Here is a 24,824-nt window from a genome sequence, read left to right on the forward strand (position 1 = left end):
TAGCTTGGAAAAATAAAGCAGGTTAAATGTAAATGTAATATAGGACAGAGACTGGGCTGTGTTCAAATGGAAGAGTACCAGGTCTTGTTGAAGACACCTCAGTAAAACAAGTGTGTAAAGCACTATATTAATCAAAACAAAATCATTGGGCTGATTTGCCAACGAAAGTGTCAGTTTATGAATCTTGGTGCATCTTTTACTTTGGAACATAAAAACTCAAGACTAGTAACAAGCTAGGTGCAGAAGCTCAGGAAGCCGAGATAGGAGGATGGCAAGTTCAGAACCAGCTTCAGCAACTTAGCAAGACCCTGTCTCAAAAAATAGAAAATAGAAAGGGCTGAGGATGTGGCTCAGTGGTTAAGCATCCCTGAGTTCAATTCCTATTACCAAAAAAAAGAGAGAGAGAGAGAGAGACTTATAGCATAGATTAAGACACAAATCTCTATAAAGATCTGGATTGTATACAAATAAAACTTTTAGACTCGATAAAACCCAACTTTGGATCTTGTGACATTTTAAAGGAGAGGAGGCTAAGGCAGAAAAATTTCACACTTGAGGCCCGCAGCCTCCACAACATAGCAAGATCTTGCACAACCAAAAAAAAAAAAAAAAAGGAAGGATGGGATTTCATAATAGGTAGCAATGTTTTGCTATTATATATTTAAAGTCAATATGACAAGTTTCATATTATAAAACATTATTTTAGCAAAATAATTCTAGCAATTCTCTCTAACTTTTTGCACCCTGCTCTCAGCTAGATATTTTAGTAAAAGAAAACTAGAAATGTCATTAATTTTAATTCATAACTTTTCTTAGTTGGTCCCTCTCTCTTTTTTTTCTTTCAGTACTGGGAATTAAATGCAGGGGCACCCTACCACTGAGCTTTTATTTTTTACCCAGCCCTTTTAATTTTTTTATTTTGAGACAGGGTCTCACTAAGTGTCCAAGGCTAACCTCAAACTTGCCTTCTTCCTGTCTTAACCTCCAGAGAAACTGGGATTACAGGTGTGTGCCACCATGCCCAGCAGATGTTCTCATGTTTTAATGTAGTAAGAATTAACTGAGCACATATTCTTTGCACCACGGTAAACTAAATGCTGTGGTATCATGTGTAAGGTATTCAAGACAATTCTTGAATTGTCACTGTCATTTTAGATATCATTTCAGACCTGAGGGAGGACTTGTTTGGAGAGTCTCACTTTAGGGACTTATTTTTATCATAAGGGATTATTAGAACAAAAATATGGGGACTGGGGCTGTAGCTCAGTGGTAAAGCACTTGAATTACATGTGGGAGGCACTGGGTTGGATCCTCAGCACCACATAAAATTAAATAAAGACATTGTGTGTCCATCTACAACTAAAAAAAAAAATTAAAAAAGAAAACAAAAATATGTGCGAAAGAGTGGTAATTTTAACTAATCAGAGGTTTAATTTATAGCATGTTAAAGTCGCCATTTGTATTGTAGCCATTCATTTTGCCTTTTTTTTTTAAAGACTTTCATCACTCAAGTTTTCATCACCAAATATTTTCAAATCAAATGTCAATTTTGAGTTAGTAGGTTTGCGTAAATAGATCTTTTACATCATCACAATTAAATACTCAAAACAGTATTTAAATTGTTTTAAGCAAATATGCAGTCTAATAAAGCAGAGCAAGGCTTGTCATTAATCAAATGCGTATACCTCCAGGTTGGCCACATTCGTGCGGAGCGTGACATTCTAGTGGAGGCAGACAGTTTGTGGGTTGTGAAAATGTTCTATAGTTTTCAGGATAAGCTAAACCTCTACCTAATCATGGAGTTCCTGCCTGGAGGTAATTACTTAACGATGAAAGGTCATTTTTCCTTTTTGTTCTGTGGTTTCTCTTTCTCACATCAACAATTAACCCTCCTTTCTACTTTTAATTGTGCTCACAAAGTTCTTTCTGTATCTTCTTTTAGGTCTATAAAGGAGGTCAATAGCCTGTCTTGTGCTGGGGTGCCTTTCTATAATCTTAGTAACCTTTTTATTCATTCTCATGATTTCAGATGGACAGTTCTTTCTTTTCCCTTTTCTTTTGAATATGTGTAGGAATAAATTAGGCAGCTCTGCTTTCTTTCCTCCTATCAATGGGAATCATGTGTAAGGTATTCAAGTGACAAAATTGAAGCTATAATATTCTTTGCTTCAACTTTTTAAATTTCATTTTCTATTACTTATTAATAAGGAGTAACTTTCTCATTGTCTATATTAGTAGCTAGAATTAATTTCTCACTTTGGAGATTTCCAGTTTTGCATATCTCTGCATGTGCCCCTCCTAAGGCTGCACAAAGTAAACTCAGAGCAGAACATACCATCTATTTTTGGGAACACAGTCTGTTTCTCAGTGAGCAGATGAATTCTAAGCAAACTCTGGTGGAGGAAAAACAAAAGATAACTGTTTCCTTTTTGGTTCTTGGCAAGGCAAACACAATTGTGGCATGATAATGATCTTGTGACAACCCTTAGTTTAGATACAGGGTTACTGATACTTTTTATTAACAACTGATCAAGATTAGAAAAGAGTCTGTCTGGCAGAATGAGGAGAAACTTTTTAATATTTACATGGTAGTATTTAAATAGAACTACAATCCAGCTTGGTCACCAGCTCCTTGATGTGTGTCTCCTCAGACCTTATCTGCACCATCTTCTGTAGCTTCTCATGCCTCCTGGTCCCTGTCCTTTGCACTTGGTGGAGCTGGCCTACAAAGCCTTAGATCATCTAGATTGAGCTCTCTGGTCACCTGGGCAGGCTCACACAGGTGCTGTGTGAAGCTGTTGGCTGCTGTCCTGTGCCACAAGTGGAGGCCACTTAATGTTGGTCTGCATGCACTTCCCTGGTCTTTGGTGTGCCTCCTGATTGAATGTTGCCAGGAGTAATTAGGAATGCATTTTTCAAGTCTTGGACCAAAAAGAAGATGTAATTTTTGCCTGAGTGAAAAATGTCTACTTTTCTCCCAAGAATACAAAGAATAAAATTATGAATGAAATGAAATTTAAAAAGCAGCATGATGCTGTATTGAAACAAAGGCTCTTTCTCTTTTCCTTGTTTTCTAACATTACATGGCTTTATATGAGGTTTAAACTGAATCTTTCTTATTCTTTTATCTTTAAACTACTTATGCATATTTTCTTTGCTTTTGTCTAACTGTTGAGTTTTAGGATCTGAATCTTTTTTCTGCTATTTTATGTTGCTTGTATTAAGCAGAAATAACTAAATATTGACTTTGCAGAAAACTAAAGAGGTTGCTAAAATTGATATTGTTTTAAAAGTGATGGAAAGGATATAGGTATACATTTGTTGTACCTGTATAACAAGACACTAGGAAAAAAAAAAAAACACTGATCTCAAGAAGTGTGCAGTGTGCACTTCTGTGAGGCAGTTATTATGCATTCCAGTCTACAACATTTTCAGCTTTTGTTGACTGATGCTTGGCTGTAGAAGTCCTGCCTTTTTATTGGTTTATCTTCCAGTGTTTTGTGAATAGAAGATGGAAAGCTTGTTTTTAGCCTTCCCAGATATTTACATTTTTGTTTGACATTTCAGTTTCTCTACCAATAGCAGCACAACCTATGTGAAGTGCCATTTGCTTCTAGAGGCAGAGAGGTTTTCAGGTATTTGTGCAAAATAAAAGCAAAGTAGTTTTCCCTTTAGTCCAAATAATTATCCTAAGCAAATATGCTTTTTTTAAAAAAATGTTAAGTTTAGGAGAAATTTTCTTTCCTCTCAAAAGCAAAATGCAAATCACAGCAAAGTGGTCAGTATCCCATAGCTTAATTATGAAAATGTTTTGCTTTCTGTGGCTGTGATTTATTTATTTATTTCCCTTTAAGTATTATCAGCTATTACTTGTCTTCCCTGCACAGCCATATTGGCAGTGTGGGTCATTCTCTGGTGCACAGCAGGGTTCTGTTTATGTGCCTTATGTTGGCAGATAGAGAATACATATTTGAAAACCAATACTTACTTATGTGTTGCTTGTGTGTGTGTGTCTGTGTGTCTGTGTCTGTGTGTGGATGTGTGGTGGTGGCTTTGTATTTTTCCACCTCCAGGGGACATGATGACTTTGTTGATGAAAAAAGACACTCTGACTGAAGAGGAAACTCAGTTTTATATAGCAGAAACAGTATTAGCCATAGACTCTATTCACCAACTTGGATTCATCCATAGAGACATCAAACCAGACAACCTTCTCTTGGACAGCAAGGTATGTGTTGGGGTATCAGCAGGCAGTGTGTGCTGCTCTGAGCAGCCTTTGCCATAACACCTGAACCACCTGTGACATAGGGGCCATGTGATTGACCTTGTATGTTTTTCTTCTTCTTTTTTTTTTTTTTTTTTGATAGCTGTTTGCTGTTACTTCTACTCTCTGAAAGGCTCATGATTCTGCAGTTTGATTGAACATTCCTCTTAAAAGACATCCTTGAAAATGCTCAAGAATAAAATTAATTTAGAGGGTTAGTTTGCAATAAAGTCAAAGATAGTAATTTTCTCTTAGCATATAATTAACTATACTGATAATACACTACCTATCCAAACCTCTGTGTTGGGCAACTTCATCAGTTAATGAGGAACCAGGCCAAGAACCAGGAAGTAAGGCAACAACAAAAAACCTGGCACAAGTACAGGTTTTTAATTATATCCCCTGCTCAGCTTCTGTTGTACTGGCCTGTTTATATTTATTTTGAGATAAATATAAATATGCAAATAAGCATAGTTGCTTAGTTTCTAAACTCACAGTAAATTAGAAGAGACTCTCTATACTGCTAACTGAATTTTGGATAAGTTTTGCAAATCTCTCTTTTTAAAAATGTATTCTCTCTCTCTGTCTCTCTGTTTTTCTGCATATATATATATATATATATATATATATATATAATTTTTTTGTTGTTGTGGATGGACATAATACCTTTATTCTATTTTTATGTGATGTTGAGGATCAAACCCAGTGCTTCACACATAGTAGGCAAGTTCTCTACCACTGAGCTACAACCCCAACCTTAGCAAATCTCTTATTATCTAGACCTCACTGTTTTCATCTAGATAGTGAAAATACTGATCTAGAGAAGCTCTAAAGTCTCTTTAGCTCTAAAATTTTAGAATGTTGTTTTATGTTATGCAGAATTTTTATCTTAACTGAATTTTTCTTCTAAGTATGAAAGTAAATTTTATGCCTAGTGTATTTTTCTTCCTTGCTGTCTTTTTATATTTTTTTTTGCCTTTGAAAGTCCTGAAGATTTCTATCTTTCTTTGAAACCCTTTGTTTTTCTGTTTTAAGAGATCAAGAGACTTGTCAAATAATTTCTTCTGGTTAGTAGTTTTTTTCTCATTATGAAAATAATCATATAAATGAAAATTTGAATAATATAAAGAAGAAAAATAATGTATAATCTCGCCACTGAAAGGTTACCACTGTTTTAATAGCTTTGATATCTTTCTCTTTGTGTTAGTAACTTATATAAAGTTAGCATCCATGTAAATAGCTTAGAATTCTGCTTTTAAAATATTAATGCTATGGAGATATTTTCCTATGTCATTAAGTTGAGATATCCATATACAAATATGTATATAATTTAAAATATTTTTTTAGTTGTCAATGGACCTTTATTTTATTTATTTATATGTGGTGCTGAGAATTGAACCCACATGCTAGGCAAGTGTACTACCACTGAGCTATAACCCCAACCCCAGATACATACATGCATATATGTATATGTGAATAAATGAATAAAATAAAAGTCCGTTAACATCTACATATATGTTGATGGACCTTTATTTTATTCATTTATTTATATGTGGTACTGAGAATTGAACCCAGTGCCTCACAGATGGTAGGCAAGCACTCTACACTGAGCCATAGCCCCAGCCCCCCAAGATATATATATATATATTTTTTTCTTCCTAAGATAAATTTTTAATAAAGTACTGGCATACCTCTTGTGGTTTTGAGTTCACATGTCCTGGTCCTATACTGCAGGCACATTAATGCTTAGTCCATAGTCATGTCCAGCAAACATGTTGAAGGCCAAGAACTTGGGGACTTCATTTAGCTGAAGAGAAGTGGGGGATTCTGGAAGGTATTGATTTGCCCCCTATTATGCTAGCTCAGACTTGTCATAAAATGTTCTCATAAGCAAGTTCATTTATGTGTTCAGCTACATTGATTATAGGAGTGAAAATGCAGAAGTCCTGAGTTTCTGCTGTGTGCCCACAATAGCTATAGCATTTTCTAAAAGTCTGGGCTTGAATAGCATTTGCTCCATGTACTGATCTTTTTGTTAGACATCTTCTTTCTTAGAGGTGTCCAGGCAAAACATGTAATTTAGAGAACTGCATATTAAACTGTGTTCTTGGCTTGTAGAACAAGTTATTTGCAGATCTGTAAAAAGAAATACCAAGTTAGCAAGCTCAAAGCTGTCCTTGTTTGGCAGTTCATTTTTTTATACACACACACACACACACACACACACACACATACACGCACGTGCGCACATACACATACACACGGAATTCCTTTTAAAATAAAACAATAAAACCTGATCTATCTGAGCAGGGCTCCTGTGGCTTTGTCCTCTGAGAAATTTTTATGTTAAAGCCTGAGAATGTCCTTAAAGAAGGTGGTATCATGGAAAAACCACAGACAATAAAGTCATTGGGGCTCAAACCTTGGCCATACCATTTCTGATTTTGTGACCTTGAGTAGGGACCTGAGCATTTTTTTTTCCTGTGTTTGGTTTCACTTCCCCATTTATTTATTTAAAATTTTAAAAGGTTGCCTGATGGTGCATGTCTGTAATCCCAGCTACAAAGGAGGCTAAGGCAAGAAGATTGCAAGTTCAAGGCCAGCCTGGGCGATTTAATGAGACCCTGTTTGAAAATAAAAAATAAAAAGGACTGGGGATATACATCAGTGGTGGAGTGCTTGAGTAGAACGTATAAGGCTCTGAGTTCACTCCCCAGTAAAGGGGGAAGAGAAATTCACCACCTCAGGAATACCTGCTTTTTCCTTAGGGCTGATGGTGTGCCAGGTGTTGTGTTTTGAGCCTTATGTACATCACTTCTCATTTCTGCCAGAAAGATATCATTATCCCATTTTTCAGATGAGATAAGGGATGTTGGGAGAGGTAATCCTGGTCTGGCAGGAAAGAGCACCAGCTAATTTTTGGTTTTGGTTTTGCTGTTGTACAAGCAAGCTATGTAATAATGACTGAGTCAGTGAGAATTATAAATGAGACAACACAATTAAAGCACTGATCATGGTGTTTCACTCATAGGAGTGTGAGTTTCCTTGATAAGCATTATCAGAAGTCAGAGGCTTCTGATTAGAATATGGTATGGCTGGGCTAGGGTTGTGGCTCAGTGGTAGAGTGCTTGCCCAGCATGTGTGAGGCACTGGGTTCGAACCTCAGCACCACATAAAAATAAATAAATAAAATAAAGGTATTGTGTCCATCTACAATTAAAAAAAATTATTTAAAAAAAAATATTGGCTGGGGATATGGCTCAAGCAGTAGCATGCTCACCTGGCATGCGCGGGGTGCTGGGTTCTATCCTCAGCACCACATAAAAATAAAGATGTTGTGTCCACTGAAAACTAAAAAAAAAATTAAATAAATGAATACTAAAAAATTATCTCTCTCTCTCTCTTTAAAAAAAATATGGTATGGCAACATTTATTAAGAACTGTGCAATAATATTTATTCCCTTTATCTTTTAAGTAATTTACTTCTTAAAATTTGTCCCAGTGAAATAATTCAAGAGGAGAAAAAGCTATATGAACAAATATTTGTTTATTTACTCATTTAACAACTGTTTTGTTAAGGTTGTGCTCTGTGTTGTGTATGGTTAGGGCTGGGGATACAGAACTCTCCATCATAGGGTACTTAAAATCCATATTACCTGAGAGCTAAGAATTGGGATGGTTAAGTATTAGGATGGTTAGGTAATAATTAGGCACTGTGCCAATTGACGTTAGACATTAGTAATAGCCACTGTGTTCATTAAAGAAGTAGTAAAAATGTTTCCAGATGCTATGGAGGGTTCAACTGTTTAAAAAACCTATATTTATTTGGACAAAACCAAAGATAATATGAAAAAATAAAGACTTTTTTATTTATATAGTAGAATTCAAGGTGCTCTTTTTAGTGTTATTACAGAATTTTCTTTGTAATAGAAAAGGGGAAAAAAAGCAGTATACTTTAGCCATAGAGATGTAATAAATACTAGAAGGTGCAGAAGATAATGTTCTATTCTATAATTAAGAATTGTTCATCCCCATCACTTTTTTTCTTCTCTCCATAGGGCCATGTGAAACTTTCGGACTTTGGCCTTTGCACAGGACTGAAAAAAGCTCATAGGACAGAATTTTATAGGAATCTGAACCATAGCCTCCCCAGCGATTTCAGTAAGTGTTAACAATGATATTGGTGTTTTTGTTCCTTATGGAATTGCTGTTTTCCCTGGCAACCAGATTCATCAGGAAAGATAGGAGAGCATTTTCTAGTGAGGCAAGATGATGCTAACAGGTACGTTAAGACAGATGTTGAAAAGAGTTTTCTTTGAGCTCTACTGGGCAAGTTCTGGGGATGAATTTGGAGCAGGCAAGCAAAGGTAGTAAAGGAAAAGGTCCTGGGAATAGCTCCAGACTGGATTTATTCTAAGGTCTTCTTTCTGTCATGGCAGGGGAAAAAAAGTTACCTTAATGAGAACTACTTCTTGAACATTTGATTGCTATCAAGTCACTGAAGATTACATAGTTAAATTATAATTCATCCTAGAAAAGCTTATGTCAAATAATGTATCCTAAACATAGAAATTCTTGCATATATAACAATTGCTCCTCTTGGGAATTTGATGATAATTTTGAGAAACAGTGAATGTTTTAAGTCTACTTCAGGACCTTTGTTTCTGAGGCTAAGTTCCCTGTAATTCGGAGTAAGACCTAGTGTGTTCTCTCTGACTAGATGATCCACCTATAAGTGCTGTTTAGAGCTTTTGTTATGTGATTCTTTGAGTTAGTAATGCTTGAGAACCTCTGATTTGGGCTTACAGACCTAGTGGGAAATGTGTCATCTGAAGTTGTTATATAAAGGTAGAAAAAAACAAAACTTAGGGTCTCATATGACTTGAACCAGAGTATATACTCCAATAGTAACCATTTTTTTATAAACTTTGATTAGAACTGGTTTTCTATTTGTAGCTTTCCAGAACATGAATTCCAAAAGGAAAGCAGAAACCTGGAAAAGAAACAGACGTCAGCTAGTAAGTAATAGCTATGGCTTTTGAAATGCTACAGACCAAGTGTGAATAAGTTTAAAAAATATACACATGGATTTTCACATGATAAATATTTGTAGAATATCCCTTGCTTTTATGATTACCTTATAGAGTGCTATGATTATATTGGTAGCACCAAAAGGAATCTTGAAGGAGAGCAGATAATATTGGGTTGTTTTGATTGTGATATTTTCTTTTTTTTTTTAAAGACAGAGTGAGAGAAGGAGAGAGAGAGAATTTTAATATTTATTTTTTAGTTATTGGCGGACATAACATTTTGTTTTGTATGTGGTGTTGAGGATTGAACTCGGGCCGCATGCATGCCAGGTGAGCATGCTACCGCTTGAGCCACATCCCCAGCCCGATTGTGACATTTTCAGTGGGTCACCTCATTCTGACTTTTTAGGTGGTTGACAATACTTTTCCTTCCTATCCCACTTTTCCCTGGGAAGGGGGTTATATTTAAGCTGGAGATTTCGCAATGAAAGTTAAGTGCATATATCTACCTTGAATTTTTAGGCATTGGTTCTCAACTTGTTAAAATTTTAATTCACTTAGGCAAGTTAAGACTCCTCAATTTATAGGCCTCATGTTTTCTTACTTTGTGTTGGAAAAAAAGTACTTGGTAATCAAAATTGGAGAGAACTAGAAGAGAAATTTTTATTATTTTATGTTTGAGTATATACACATGTAAAATTATGCCCCACAAGCTTAAAAATAGGTAACCTTATTGCATTTACCTTGATAGTATAACCTTATTCCATTTACATTAATAGTTGGAAATTATTTACATAGTTTAATTTCACTAGTGAAATGTTATCTAGGCAAAATTTATTATTATTATTTTATTTCATTTATTTTTAGTTGTAGATGGACACAGTACCTTTATTTTGTTTATTTAGTTTTGTTTTTATGTGGTCCTGGGATTGAACCCAGTGCCTTACGCATGCTAGGCAAGTGCTCTACCACTGAGCCACAACCCCAGCCCCAAATTTATTATTAACAATAGCTAATTAATTGGTTCATGTTTGAAGTACAACATATGTGTTGTACTTTGGGATAATGATCATATGTGTATTTTATCTAATAAATGGTAGAACTTCTGCTTGTCCGCATATATAATAGTAATTTAGCAGGTTTGCCAAATACTTTGTGTTTCAGCCAGACTTAGTAAAATGCTGACTTAGATTTCTCTGTAATACCTTTATTAACTCACTTAGTAGGTCACCTAGTAAGTAGATGTCAGTCACTTGTGAAAATGGAAGCCTGGGGGATTAAGAAAGAATCAGAGGAAGGGCTTGCATTTATTTTGATTTTTTGAAGCTTATCAGTGGGCTTTAGACTATGATGATTTTGTTACTCTTTTGAAGATGGAGTAACTTAAATTAATCCTTTCTTTTCTTCTTCTTCTTTTTTTTTTTTTTGCTGGGAATCAAATCTTGAGGCACTTTACCACTAAGGTACATCCTTAGCCCTTTTTTATGATTTTGTTTGAAATAGAGTCTTGCTGAGGCTGGCCTGGAATTTGCAATCCTTCTGCCTTAGTCTCGTTGAGTTGCTGAAATTATAGGCATTTGCCACCATCCCCTGCTAGCCCTTTAAATTTTAAATTTTGAGACAGGGTCTCTCACTAAGTTACAGAGGATCTTGAACAAAGATCCTCCTGCCTCAGCTTCCTGAGGAGCTGGAATTACAGGCATATTTTACCACCCAACTTGAAATGAATCTTTGATGTCTTTTATCTAACATTAACCTGGGAATACTTTAGTACAATTAGTTGCAACACTGTCTCCTTTCCTTAGAAACTGTGATACTCTAAACTTCTAAATTCTATCTGTAGTAGAAACCTGTTTCCATAGTTTGTTCAGGTTTAGGGAGTATCAGGAATAGATTGGTCAAATGCTTCCATTATGTCTATATAAAGCAGTGACCATCTCTCACCCACACCACTGGTACTGGGAATTGAACCAAGGGCTCTTTACTACTGAGCTATATCCCCAGCATTTTTTTGGGAAGGGAACAGGGGGGTGCTGTGCTGGAGATTGAACCCAGGGCCTGTGTATGCGAGGCAAGCACTCTACCTACTGAACTATATCCCCAGCTCCCCCAGCTCTTTTTTTTTTTTTTTTTTTTTGAGACAGGGTCTCTGAGTTGCTGAGGGTCTTGCTAAGATACTGAGACTGGCTGGCCTTGGACTTTTGATCCTTCTGTCTCAACTTCCTAAATTGCTAGGATTATATATAGTGTGCGCCACTCAGACCTTCAAAACAGTGATTCTTAACATTGGCTGTTCATAGGAGTCACTTGGGAAGCTTCAAAACCTATTGATGTCTTTGTTGTCCTACCCACAGAAATGCTGACTCATTTGGTCTGTGATATATAACCCTGGGTGAATCTGCTAGGTAGTTAATGTTGCGATCTTCCACTGAAAAGATGATCTGAAATGATAGCTTTGCCTTTTTGGAGGACTGATATTTATATTTTAGAAACTAACAAAAAGTAAGGAATCCTTTGTGATTTTTTTTTTTCTTTCTAGTTACTGCTGAATATCTAACATGGGGCTTCAAGCCTGTTAGGCAACTACTTTACCACTGAGCTTTACCCCCAGTCCTTTCAGGTTAGGATTTAACCTTTGTTTACTCTGCTTACATTTATATTGGGAGTGATTAAGTTGAAGTGCCTTAAACTGTACTTATATTCCAGACAAGCTTTATGCTCCTTGACAGATACCAAATGGTCATATCAGATTCACTAGTGACCACTTAAAATTCTATAAGAAAGAGATTTCATAGTTTCCATATTTGGAGTTAAATTTCACTTTAAAAAGAGTTTTGAGGGGCTGGGACTGCAGCTCAGTGGGAGAGTGCTTGCCTAGCCTGTGTGAGGCACTGGGTTCGATTCTCAGCACCACATAAAAGTAAACAAATAAAATAAAGGCATTCTGTTCATCTACAACTACAAAAAAAATTTAAAAAAAAAGATTTTCGAAAGTCTGAATAAACTTTAAATTTGTACTCTATTCACAATAGAAATGAGAAAGTATAAGTTAAGGTAATCCTCATATTACCCCTTTGCATAATTTAAAATAAAGCCTTCTCCCAGTCTCCCAGTCTTCCAGATGTTAATTAATGACATTTCTAAACGATCCTATTCAGCTATTACCAAGCTGAAGGTTGATATTAACTAATGCTTAATATAAATTTGCCTGGTGTGGTGGTGCACGCCTGTAATCCCTGCAGCTTAGGAGGGTAAAACAGGAGGATCACAAGTTCAAAGCCAGCTTCAGCTACTTAGCAAGATTTTATCTCAAAAAATAACTGATTAGTAAACATTAGGTAACATTAAAAAGGCTAAGGATATAGCTCAATTGTTAAGGGCCCCAGGGTTCAATCCCTGCTCCCTAAATAAACAAACTGCCTCCAGGTTGAGCCTAATGTGTGTAATTGTTTCCCCAAGACTATTGCTTTTTACTCCATTGGGAATCACAAAGTAGAGGCTTGTGCTGGGCATGGTGGGCACATGCTTGTAATCCCAGCAACTCAGGAGCCTGAGGCAGGAGGATCACAAATTGGAGGCCAGCCTTAGCAATTTAGAGAGGCCCTGAGTAAATTGGTGAGCTCCTGTCTCAAAATAAAAAGTTAAAAGGGGGGCTGGGGATGTGGGTCAAGCGGTAGCGCGCTCGCCTGGCATGCGTGCGGCCTGGGTTCAATCCTCAGCACCACATACCAACAAAGATGTTGTGTCCACCGAGAACTAAAAAATAAATATTAAAAATTCTCTCTCTCTCCCCTCTCTCACTCTCTCTCTTAAAAAAAAAAAAAAAGTTAAAAGGACATGGGGATGTAGCTTAGTGTTAAACCATTCCGGGATTCAACCCCCAATACCAAATAGATAGAGAGATAGAGAGATAGATAGTAGAGGTTTCAGCTTCCTTCCTTGGCTGCTTACTGTAATGTTTTAAATTGTGACATGGTCCTGAGTAACCTTAGGCCTCAGTAACTGATTAGGTAACAGGTATGAATCAGTTTGAAGTTATTAAACCACCAAGGTAAGAGATGATGCATATGTAGATATTTAATCCTGGTCAGTTTTTTTTAGTGTGAAGTTTATAGGAGTGATTAGGAAATGAAGTTGCCTTGTTACTTCTAAAACTCTGAAATGAAAGTCATAAGGTTTAGGACACATGGTGTGATTGAAATGACTGTTAAGCAGCAATAGTGCTGTTCTAGATGACCACTCTCATTGACATTATAAATACTCAGACAACAAATGAAAAAGGGTACAGATTGAAGAGGTTGGAGTTGGAGGGTACCCCCACATGGAAAACAGACAAAGATTTGGGATGGGTGTAGTCCTCAGATTGGAAAGGCTCCATCTGATGCATACAGTGCAGGAAGTAAGTATAGGAAAATGAGAGAGTCCCCATGGCAGGGCTCTGCTCCCAGAGGGACAGAATCACTCTTCCTGTCACAGGTTTGAGCTATCAGTCGGCTATATTTTATAATTCTAAGAGTTGTTTTTAACACCTTCGTATCTTAAAGGAATTCTTTTCTTGTGGCAATAGACCTCTGGTTTTATGATCTTTGATCAAATAAGATTTACTTACATTCATCTTTGCTAGAATAAATCTAGTATTTAAAGAGTATCTATAGTTTCTTACTTTTATAATTGGAATGAAAATACTTTGATTTTGGGGGAGGACACAATCCATGTTTCAGACTTTAAAGCTAAAACCAGGTGGGAGCGAAACCAACGCCTGGCTCGGAGCAGCCGTTGCTGAGGTCTCTGGCCAGTGTCGCTTCCAACCACCCACAAGGATGGGGAATATCTTTGCAAACCTCTTCAAGGGCCTTTTTGGCAAAAAAAGAAATGCGCATCCTCATGGTGGGCCTGGATGCTGCAGGGAAGACGACGATTCTCTACAAACTGAAGCTGGGTGAAATTGTGACCACTATTCCCACCATAGGTTTTAATGTGGAAACCGTTGAGTACAAGAATATCAGCTTCACTGTGTGGGACGTGGGTGGCCAAGACAAGATCCGGCCACTATGGCGCCACTACTTCCAGAACAGCCAAGGCTTGATCTTTGTGGTGGACAGCAATGACAGAGAGCGTGTGAATGAGGCCTGCGAGGAGCTCATGAGGATGCTGGCTGAGGACGAGCTGTGGGACGCTGTCCTCCTGGTGTTTGCCAACAAGCAGGACCTCCCAAATGCCATGAATGCAGCCAAAATCACAGACAAGCTGGGGCTGCACTCGCTACGTCACAGGAATTGGTACATTCAGGCCACCTGTGCCACCAGCGGGGACGGGCTCTATGAAGGACTGGACTGGCTGTCCAATCAGCTCCGGAACCAGAAGTGAACCCGAACCCCCCCACCCCCTCACTTTCTCCTCTCTGCCCTCGCTTTCCTCTCATGTGGCAAACGTGCGACTCTGTGGTCCTGAGTGCCAGAAGCTGTCTCCATGGGTTGGTCAGTGTGCATCGCACCGTGCTGTACATGTGCAGACGCAGCCTGCAGCCAGGTTTTTATTTAATGTAAATAGTTTCTGTTTCCACTGAGGCAGTTTCTGATACTCCTATGCAATATTACTCAGCTTTTTTATTGTAAAAAGAGAATCAACTCACTGTCAGAACTGAGGAGGGATTCGTTTTATTATTTTTAAAGGAAAACAAATCTCTGTATATCAAAAGACACAAATGAAAAGATAAGCCAGATGTACAGAAGTCCTGCACTTCTACCACTGTCACATGCCCTGGAGATAATGCATGTGTACACCAGGAGACATACAGAAGAATGTTTATTGCTTTTTCTCTAACAGCAAAACACTGAAAATAATCCAGGGAAATGGTTACATCTGGAACAGAATATTTTATAGCAGTGAAAATAACTGAACTACTGTTACCTGTGATAGCATGGATCAATTTTAAAAACAACATTGAGTTAGGCAGGCGGTGCATACCTGTAATCTCAGCTGCTTAGGAGACTGAGGTAGGAAGATGGCAAGTTCAAGACCAGCTTGGGCAATTTTTCAAGACCCTGTCTTAAAATAAAATGTAAAAATGGCTGAGGTTGTGTGCCCCAGAGTTCAATCCCTAGCATCAAAACAGAGAGAGAAAGAAAGAAACAAACAACATCAGGAGGAGAAATCAAATAGCAGAAGCCTTCATATACAATGATACCATTTTTATAAAGCTCAAAACCAAAACTAAAGAAGATCTCATTTATAGACGTAACAAAATTCAGTTTCTTTTGAAAAGCAGAGGAAGGATAAACATTAATAGAGGTAGGTAGGAGGTGATACAGGATGGTATGGGGTGCCGTGTAGGTTTGGCTTTAATGATACTGGCATTGGTTTATTAGTTGAACTCATGGGTGTTCATTACATTGTTATGCCTCATAATTCAATAATTACACATGTATGTACCATATGTATGGATATGACATAATGTTTATTTTTTGTATGTAGCAAATATTACTTCATTTATAAAACCATTATAAAAGCAATAAGATTCATAGTAGGAGATTATATTAAGGATTAGTGTCCTGAATTCATAAAAATTCCTGTGAATCAATAAGAAAAAGAACTACTAATGGGCTGGGGATGTGGCTCAAGTGGTAGCGCACTCGCCTGGCATGCGTGCGGCCCAGGTTCGATCCTCAGCACCACATACAAACAAAGATGTTGTGTCCGCCGAAAACTAAAAAATAAATATTAAAAACATTTCTCTCTCTCTCTAAAATAAAATAAAAAGAACTACTAAAAAAACTAATGGGCAAAATATATGAAAGGAAATTCACAAAATGACCATAAGATAGTTAATTATCATATAAATCTGTGCTCAGCCTTACTAGAAATAAGGGAAATACAAATTAAAACGTCTTATTTCATATTCATTAAATTGGTAACATTTTAACAATTTGACCAAGCCAAGTGTTGGTAAGGTGCATAGCACCAACTTATCCCCTTGCCTAAGTTTCAATAGGAATAACCACTTTCGAGGACAGTTGGCAGTTAGCTCTTTAAGTTGAAATGTTTGTAACCCAAGACCCAGCAAAACTACTATAATATACAATCTCTAGTATATGATAGAGAGAAATTCTTGCACAGTGCTCAAGGAGATATTGAGAGAATGTTTACTCAGGTGTTGTCAAAGTGAAACATTAGAAACAATGTAGGTGTCCATGTATAGAAGAATGGATAAAAACAATTTTGATTTATTTCTGTAACAGAAAATAATACCCAGAGAAAAGAATGAACTAGAACTACATGAATAGGTCTCAAAACCATAATGTTGAGTAAAAAAGGCAAGTTGTAATACTGAAGAATAACTCAGTACTTAGTATGAAACCACTTATTGAATGTTTATACAAGAAATCATGTGTAATTTATGAGCACATTCACACAAGTACAGCACAGAAACTTCTGGGTAGTTTCTGCCTCATTGAGGAGAGAGAGTTGGGTTTTTAAGGCAGAGCTTTAATTGTTTCTGTAGTTCCATTTATTTAAAAAAGACAAATGACTGCAACAAATAGAGTAGATTATTAACCTCTACTATGGGATGTGTATTGCATTGTCTGCTTTTTTTCTGTATGTTTGTAATATTTCATAATAAAATTTTAAAAAATATTTAGTTTTTGTAGTTGTAGTTGGACACAATAACTTTATTTTATTTATTTATAAGTGGTGCTGAGAATCGAACCCAGAGCCTCGCACGTGCTAGGTGAGCGCTCTACCACTGAGCCATAACCCCAGCCCCATCATAATAAATATTTTAAAAAGACAACACAGCTGTTATTTTTTTTATTTTAAAGCTTATATAGTATTTAAAGCACTTGGACTAGAGCCTTACTCACAGTAGACTCTCACATGCTAAGCACTTCAGAAGACTTTGACTGTACTTCCTCCTAGTATTTTGCATTCCTGGTATATTATACCAGAATACTGGACTCTAGAAAATATTCCTCTAGCCAGGTGTGGTGGTGCATGCCTATAATCCCAGAGACTCAGGAGGCTGAGGCAGGAGAATCACAAATTTGAGGCCAGCCACAAATTATGTCTCACAATTTAGTGAGACCATCAACAACTTGGTGAGACCCTGTCTTAAGATTAAAAAGGGGATATAATTTGGTGGTAAAGTGCTCCTAGGTTTAATCCCAAGTACTCCCCCACCAAAAAAAAAAGTAAAGAAAATATTTCTCTAATAATTATTTCTAGAAATGATTAAGTTTGGTAAGGAGACATTTATAAACTTTTGATCTGTAGTGTATAATGTTAGCTTTTAATAATAAAGCTTTCCTTTATGGTTTTCTCAAATCAAACAATATGTATGATAGAAAGAGGGATAATTGGAATTGGAGCAAGATATGTAATTTCTGGACAGCACTCTACCATATAACCTATTTTAAGTTTGAGGCCTTAGGCGAATCTATCTTGAATTTCAATGTTCATATCTGCAACACTGCACTAATAAGGTCCTTCTTTGTAGAGGTTTTGTCAGGATTTAAATAGCTGAATACACATATTAAGTACAGAGCTTTGTATTTAATCATAGTAAATTATGGTACTAATTGTTATGAAAGAGATACGTGTGACCTAGTGAACTACAGGCTTTGGATATATTTAGGAAGGGTCTTTTGCCTCATTAACAAAGCTTTATTATTCATCATGGGAAGCACCCTAGCAACTCAGGCTTGCTTTAAGCTCCTAGACTCTCCTGCTTATTTAGTTTCAGGGCAGCTCCTATTGGTGCTTTTGTAGCCTTTGGTCTCTAGAGCAGAACTCTGCATACCCCCTTCCCTGGCTTGGCCTCCCTGATGTGTGGTATGTATTTCAGGCCTTCTCCACAGTAGGCACTCCTGACTACATTGCTCCTGAGGTGTTCATGCAGACTGGGTACAACAAGCTATGTGATTGGTGGTCACTTGGGGTGATCATGTATGAGATGCTCATTGGTAAGTTGCATGCTTCCAGAGAATATTTTCTGTGCATCCAGAAAACACTTCTAGTTTGATATTAGATTCTGTTTTATTTGGGGGTGATCTAGGTGCCCCCCTCTACCCGTTTTTCTTTCAAAGTGAAGTTTCTTAGATTGAGAACTCTCAGTCAAATGTGTTTCACTATGTTCTTAGACTTCCTGTCATCCTGTGGTTGCTTTGCTGATCATTTATTTTTTTCTTCTGTGCTTTCATCCTCTCCATCTAGCATCTCTAGCACTGTATTTATTAAACACTTAATGTGTGCAGAGTTCTAACTGGGCACTGCCTCACTCTTCACTTGGAATTTGCTATGTCCCCTTCCTCTCTCAAAGCCTTCGAAGCAGGAAGGTCTCTGACCTCTCTACTTCTTTGGATATATATCTGTATAGAGGGGACACATCTGTGGGGATGGCCATGTGCCATTGAACATAGGAGAGTGAGTGTGTGGATAGCTGGGTGTGGAGTCATCGGGCTGCATTGTCTGTGGGACATGGAGGGATGGCTGTGCAGGGGAAGGCACCCTACATCAAGGAGGGCCAGTGGGGCACAGGGTATGTGAGTGCTTATCTTCTTGCCCGCACTTCTCAAAAAAAGAGGCGTGGTGGTCACTTTCAAAGCCCATGCTTTTTTCTTATTCAGCTGTTTTGGCACTGTATCCATACAAGTGTATTCCTAGAATGGGTAATTTTTTAATGGTGATATTTCATCCTGTCAGCAGGGTGATTCCCACTTTTTTCTTTTCCCAGCAACTATTTACTGGCTTCCTAGTGGTACCAAAAGTATAACTTCACTTCAGACTTCGTGAAGCTTTTGTGGGGGGGAGGGGAGGATGAAAAATTGGTCTAGATGTCTCTGGGATAAGTGGAAACCCTGACTATTATAGAGGAATGGACATACAGAGGTGTCAGGTAGTCCTCAACGATATGTGCAACTGTGTCAAAGAGGATAATTTCAGTCAGATTCAAAGTTCTGGGATGTAAAAGCTCCAAAGTTCCTTTTTTATTACAGGCTACCCACCTTTCTGTTCTGAGACCCCTCAGGAGACATACAAGAAGGTGATGAACTGGAAAGAAACTCTGACTTTTCCTCCAGAAGTTCCCATCTCTGAGAAAGCCAAGGATCTAATTTTGAGGTATCAGAGAACATTCCCCCACCTCCTTCTGCTCAGGCTTTTTTTCATTATCTTTGGGTCTGATCCCTGCTTTCCCCCATTCTTCTCTTGAAAACAAACAAATAAAAAAAGAAGAAGAAGAGGAGAGTTTATGTTTTTCTTTGCCTGAAGAAACTCCTTAAGGTGTGCTGAAAGTCCTCTTTCTTTTCCAGGTTCTGCTGTGAATGGGAACATAGAATTGGAGCCCCCGGAGTTGAGGAAATCAAAAGTAATTCTTTTTTTGAAGGTGTTGACTGGGAACATATCAGGTATACTCATATTCAGGATTATTTTTGAAAGTTCATAATTAGTATTGATTAGGAAGAATCATCTTTGGCAAGCTATATAAAGGAAGAGAGCTGCTTAGAAACGTAGTCTTTTCTGGATTTTTATTCATGGTGAAGATGGGGAGTTGGGCCTCATCAGCCATGTGCTATGGAATATATTGAATCCAGAATTATTTATAAAGCCCAGTGAACTTTGGGTCCCTTGGTGAAGGGAGCCATTTTGAAATATGTTGTCTTTGCTCTTATGTAACCTCTCTGGTGTTAAGGGTCACCAGCAAGACTGTCCCTGCCCACAGGCTAGTGGCTAATCCTGGGAGATGGAGAAAGGAAATAGAGGCAAAAGCAGAGCGGGAGTGTGTGCCAGTGGGAAGGAGAGGGAGGCTGTGGAGGGCAGGGTGCTGCCAGTGGCCTTGAGAACACCGGCCTGCAATAGCCACAGACCTTCTCACTCAGCACTTGCAGCTTGCTAAACAGAAGGTGAAGAACTTGTCATTTTATTCAATACATGTGTTCTGGTTGCATTCTTGTGATTTTCATTTTGCCTTTCTTTTGCTATATCTTTTAACCACTCACTGGTTGGCACCATTATTAAAGTTATCTTGTTGCTGGCTATAGTGGCACATGTCTGTCATCCCAGCCGCTCGGGAGATGAGGCTGGGATGACAGGCATGGGGATCACAAGTACAAAGCCAGACTCTGCAATTTAGTGAGGCCCTAAGCAACTTAGAGAGAACCTGTCTCTAAGATATTTAAAAAGTGCTGCAGATGTGGCTCAGTGGTTAAGCACCCCTGGGTTCAATCCCCAGAACCCAAAAAATAAAAATAATGATTTTGTTTGAATGCAGTCATTTGGTCAGCATTCATGAGCTTTTCAGAGAAAATAAATGCTTTCTGACAGTGAATAGTCTTCCCTGTCAGACCATGAGTCTTTGGGGGAAAAGGTTTGATCAATATCCATGTAAACGCTAACCATAGTAACTTTTGGCTTGTCTGTTCCTGGCAGGGAGAGACCGGCTGCCATATCTATTGAAATCAAAAGCATTGATGATACCTCAAACTTTGATGAGTTTCCAGAATCTGATATTCTTAAGCCAACAGGTAATTCCACCAGCATTACCTCTGCTGCCTTAAAATCACATTATCCTCCCCATCCCCAATTTTGGGACAATGTTTATAAATCAGGGTAGAAAACGTGGACAGGAACTTCAGTGCTTCAGTTCCTTTGTAAGGATTTTTCCAATACTAATGCTGGGTAGTGGTGAGACCTTGTTAAAAGGAAATGAATACAAAATTCCCATGTTTAGACTGTTCAAGTCGGCGGGCAAGTCATAAACCATTCTTTTGTTATTAAAGATTAGGTAGATTAATATGACAGAAATGGGAAAATAAATCTTCAAAAATATTTTTGCAGAAATATGGGTTCAAAGAACAAATAAGCAAATGTAGAACATTTGCAGAGTGAAAAACAACATTTTCCAAGTAGAAATTGCAGTGTGTTCAGGATGACACACCTTCAGTACTGAATAGTCCGTTGGGGTAAGACTGATTCAACTCTCACCTCTGTTTCTTTCCCAGTGGCCACGAGTAATCACCCTGAGACTGACTACAAGAACAAAGACTGGGTCTTCATCAATTACACCTACAAGCGCTTCGAAGGCCTGACTGCAAGGGGGGCGATACCTTCCTATATGAAAGCAGCAAAATAGGACCCTACTCATAGAATCCTGAGTGGAGCAGGGTTCTTTGTACAACATCAGAGTTTTCTTCTTACACTTTTCTGAAAGAGCTTCCAAAGAGTTTATGGAAGCCTACAATATGTCATAGTCAAATTTCCTGAAATGTGATAGTAAGTGGATTTTCTTCCATAATGCATCTGAAATCTGAAAGAACAGTAACAGCCATTTCTACTGCATTGGCCATAAACAGTTGTCTTGCTTCTTGAGAAGCATCATGAGCCAATTTGATAGGTGTTTTAAAAAGAATTTTGTATTTTCCTGAATTCATCAGAATGAAGGGGAAAAACAGCCATCATCCAACATTATTGAGATTCTTATGGACACTCCCTAAATATCAGCCAATTGCTGTGATATGGTGATACACCATCTGCCAAGCCCACCAAGTATTTCTTTTTCTTTACAGTAAAAAGTTCTGTAGTACTAAGAAAATAAAGCAATAATGACAGTCTCAGCGGCCAACATTTTGGCTGAGGGAAATGACCCACCATCCCACTGGACAGCGATGGTAGTTTCTCCCCATACTTCAGCCTCGGACAAGTGGCTTTTCATAGCCTCCATTCATGGTGCACTTTATGGTACTAGGTTAAAGACCCTCAGACCACTGATTTATCTCCCTTTTCCCACCCATCTAAAAGATTCATGCTGCTCTTCTGAGTGTTGATGGGAGAACAACAGCTTGATCCGTTGTTGCTCATAGAAGGCCCCAAAAGCCATTGGGCATTGCCAAGGAGTTCTGGATCAAGTGGAAACCCTCACATTGTCTTCAGGCTGTATCAGAAAATCCCTAAGACGGATATTGTTATGAACCAGCAATATCTGTAAATGCTGCCAGCAGGGACTCAGTGTATTCTGGGATCACAGCAAGGAGGGCGCTTAGCTTTTGGCTAAGATTCTGCTCCTGTGAAGTCTGCAGAACCTCCTGGAAGTGCTGAAGATACCAGCTCAATACAAGTGCACAGCTGGCTGACAAGTCCTTGTAAGGTTCACTCCTCGATCCCTGGTGCAATCGTTTTGTCTTCTCTCTTGGTCTTTTCCTCTCCTAACTTTAAGTAGCCATTTTGCCTTGGAATCATGATTACAAATTTTTCCTTTGCAGATGCCTTTCTGGGGGATACTCCCCCCACACCCTAAAGGGTCACCTGCAGCTCAGGCTGACTGGGCCTCTGCTGTGGCATTCTCTCACAAGAGACCCTCTGAATTTTAGCACCAAGTGCCTTCTCTGTCACAGCACTGCCACCTTCAGAGGACTTTTGCTGCGTCAGAAAAATGTGGAGGTTCCGTATTAATGCATTACTCATTTCTGGTTTTAAGTTTTGATAACTATTAAAGCATCATTTGCACCTGTGTGGTAACTTTGCCTGTTGTGGAGCATCATGGCTAAGCTGCAGCTGGAAACTGCTTTCTTCCGTCTCGAGGTTGAGAAGGTCAGCTTTGAAAGGGAAGTGCCCAGCTTAGACATTCAGAAGAGAAGAGTAGAGGATCAGAGTTAGAGTTGTAAGTGAAACCGCCTGGGTTTTAACATCTTAGATGAAGAAAAAAAGAATGCTAGAAGTCTTTACTCGGGATGGAGGTAGTGTGTTCACCCTTAATCTTTCATTCATAGCCTGTTTGTGAAAGGAAGAAAATGAGATTCTTTTGTGTAACATTGTAGTTCTTTGTATTACCAAATAGTTGGGGTCCTGACCCACAGTGTGTTTTGCAAGAGTGTTTGGGAAGCAGGGTAAGGAGAAGTAGCAGGAGTGCCAGTAGCATATGTGTGCTGGGGAGTGGTAGGGGGTGATTTGTTTTAGGGGGAAATACCCACGTTTTAATATTTAAACTTCTGAATAAACTGTGTGAAAACAATAGTGGAAATCTGTGATGTGTTTTAAAGCAAAAGTGGCTTATAATTCAGAACAGTACTGGTGGCTTCTTTTAAGCCCTTAGTTGTTGAACATCACAACAGTATGCTGTGGTCCTCTATGCAAAGTGCGGTCCTGTCTCAGGGAAGCTAGGGTCAGATTTGGTTTCCAGGGAGCCAGCCTTCTGAATTGGTGTCCCTCTAAAGACTTCTGTCAGCCCCTACACATATTCTTTCCACCTCATTCAAGGTTACCGGGAGTGGGCCCTCCCCTTGCAACAAGGTCACAGACACCTGCTGGCAAAAGTGCTGCACCTGTGCAAAAGTGGGGCCTTGGGGCTGGGGATACAGCTCAGCTGTGCTCTCCTCCCATGCACAAGGGCCTGGGTTCAACCCCCAGCGCCACAAAAACAAAACAAGTGAGCCCTTTGCACAGCTATTTACAACCCAGCCCTTTGTTTTCCCCTCACAAGATTACAGGATGGGACTTAGCCTTCCATTTCCTTTAGAGCAGGGTCAGCCTCTGAGAGGCCGTCTGCTGTAGCAGTGCTGTTCTGTTTCACTCCTTAGACCCTTTCTGGGGAAAGGAACCTCAGAAATAGGTAAGAAGGGGCAAAGACTTAGTAGCCAGAATTAGTAGTTTTTCCAAGGCTTTTGGGTCCCAAGAAACACCTTAGGAAATGCTGGTTCAGTTGATCTTGTTCACAGTTAATTCTCTTTCTTACTTTCACTGGGGAAGTTGGAAAATAAAATTGTTACACTAGTAAAGCTTTAGTGCATACTAAAATGAAACAATATTGATGGTCCTGAGTCTGTCTTTGATTCAGGAATGCATCAGAAGTTTTAATACCTGTTTCTTTTTAGAATTACTTTCAAAAATAAAATTCAGATGAATTCACTCAGGATTAATCAGCACATTGCTGATTTCAAAACTCATAACAGGAGACCCATGCCATTGATCGTTGATGCTTTTTCTCATTTGCTTCGAAGGCACATTTCCTGGATCACTTCATTCGTTTTCTCTCTGGGACTAGGTGTGTAACCCAAATGGTATTTTATATATCTATTTATTTATTTGTTGGTTGATTATAGTTGGACACACCTTTATTTTTTTGTGGTGCTGAGGCTTGAACCCAGTGCCTCACATATGCTAGGTGAGCGCTCTACTGCTGAGCCACAACCCCAGTCCCTCAAATGGTACTTTTAATTGAACTCAAAGGATTCAGAGTGGTACTTTTCATATCCTACTTGGCATACATTTCCCTAGAATGATCTATCAAAACCACTGACTTGAAAAACAGGCTTCTTAGTGGGCAAGGTGGGGCACACTGTAATCCCAGTGACTTGAGACGCAGAAGCAGGAGGATCGTGTTTGACAACAACCTAACAAGACCCCTGACAACTTAGCAAGACTCTGCCCCCCCCCAAAAAAAAAACCAGACTCCTTGATACTTTTTAAAATTTCTATTTTTCTATTTCCGGAGAGAAATATCTTGCTCAAACAATGTTTAAGGTCCATGATATACTGGGCGC

General features: G+C 38.5%; 1 protein-coding gene and 1 pseudogene across 2 annotated transcripts in view; both read left to right on the forward strand.

Annotated features, from left to right (window-relative positions):
* The window catches only part of Stk38 (serine/threonine kinase 38), a 48,584-nt gene extending 25,288 nt beyond the window's left edge, over positions 1–23,296 (forward strand). For both annotated transcript variants that reach the window (XM_005318757.4, XM_005318758.4), the window contains exons 6-14: positions 1,692–1,815; positions 4,074–4,228; positions 8,323–8,425; positions 9,221–9,282; positions 18,137–18,254; positions 19,287–19,410; positions 19,602–19,697; positions 20,719–20,813; positions 21,291–23,296. In XM_005318757.4, the coding sequence (XP_005318814.1) occupies positions 1,692–1,815; positions 4,074–4,228; positions 8,323–8,425; positions 9,221–9,282; positions 18,137–18,254; positions 19,287–19,410; positions 19,602–19,697; positions 20,719–20,813; positions 21,291–21,421 (1,008 nt within the window). In that variant the 3' untranslated portion in view covers positions 21,422–23,296. The remainder of the gene's footprint in view (positions 1–1,691; positions 1,816–4,073; positions 4,229–8,322; positions 8,426–9,220; positions 9,283–18,136; positions 18,255–19,286; positions 19,411–19,601; positions 19,698–20,718; positions 20,814–21,290) is intronic.
* Positions 10,786–16,095, forward strand: LOC120889021 (ADP-ribosylation factor 1 pseudogene; annotated as a pseudogene).
* Positions 23,297–24,824: the final 1,528 nt, after the last annotated feature.

Source organism: Ictidomys tridecemlineatus, chromosome 8 (assembly GCF_052094955.1).
Source record: "Ictidomys tridecemlineatus isolate mIctTri1 chromosome 8, mIctTri1.hap1, whole genome shotgun sequence".
NCBI classification, from domain to species: domain Eukaryota; kingdom Metazoa; phylum Chordata; class Mammalia; order Rodentia; family Sciuridae; genus Ictidomys; species Ictidomys tridecemlineatus.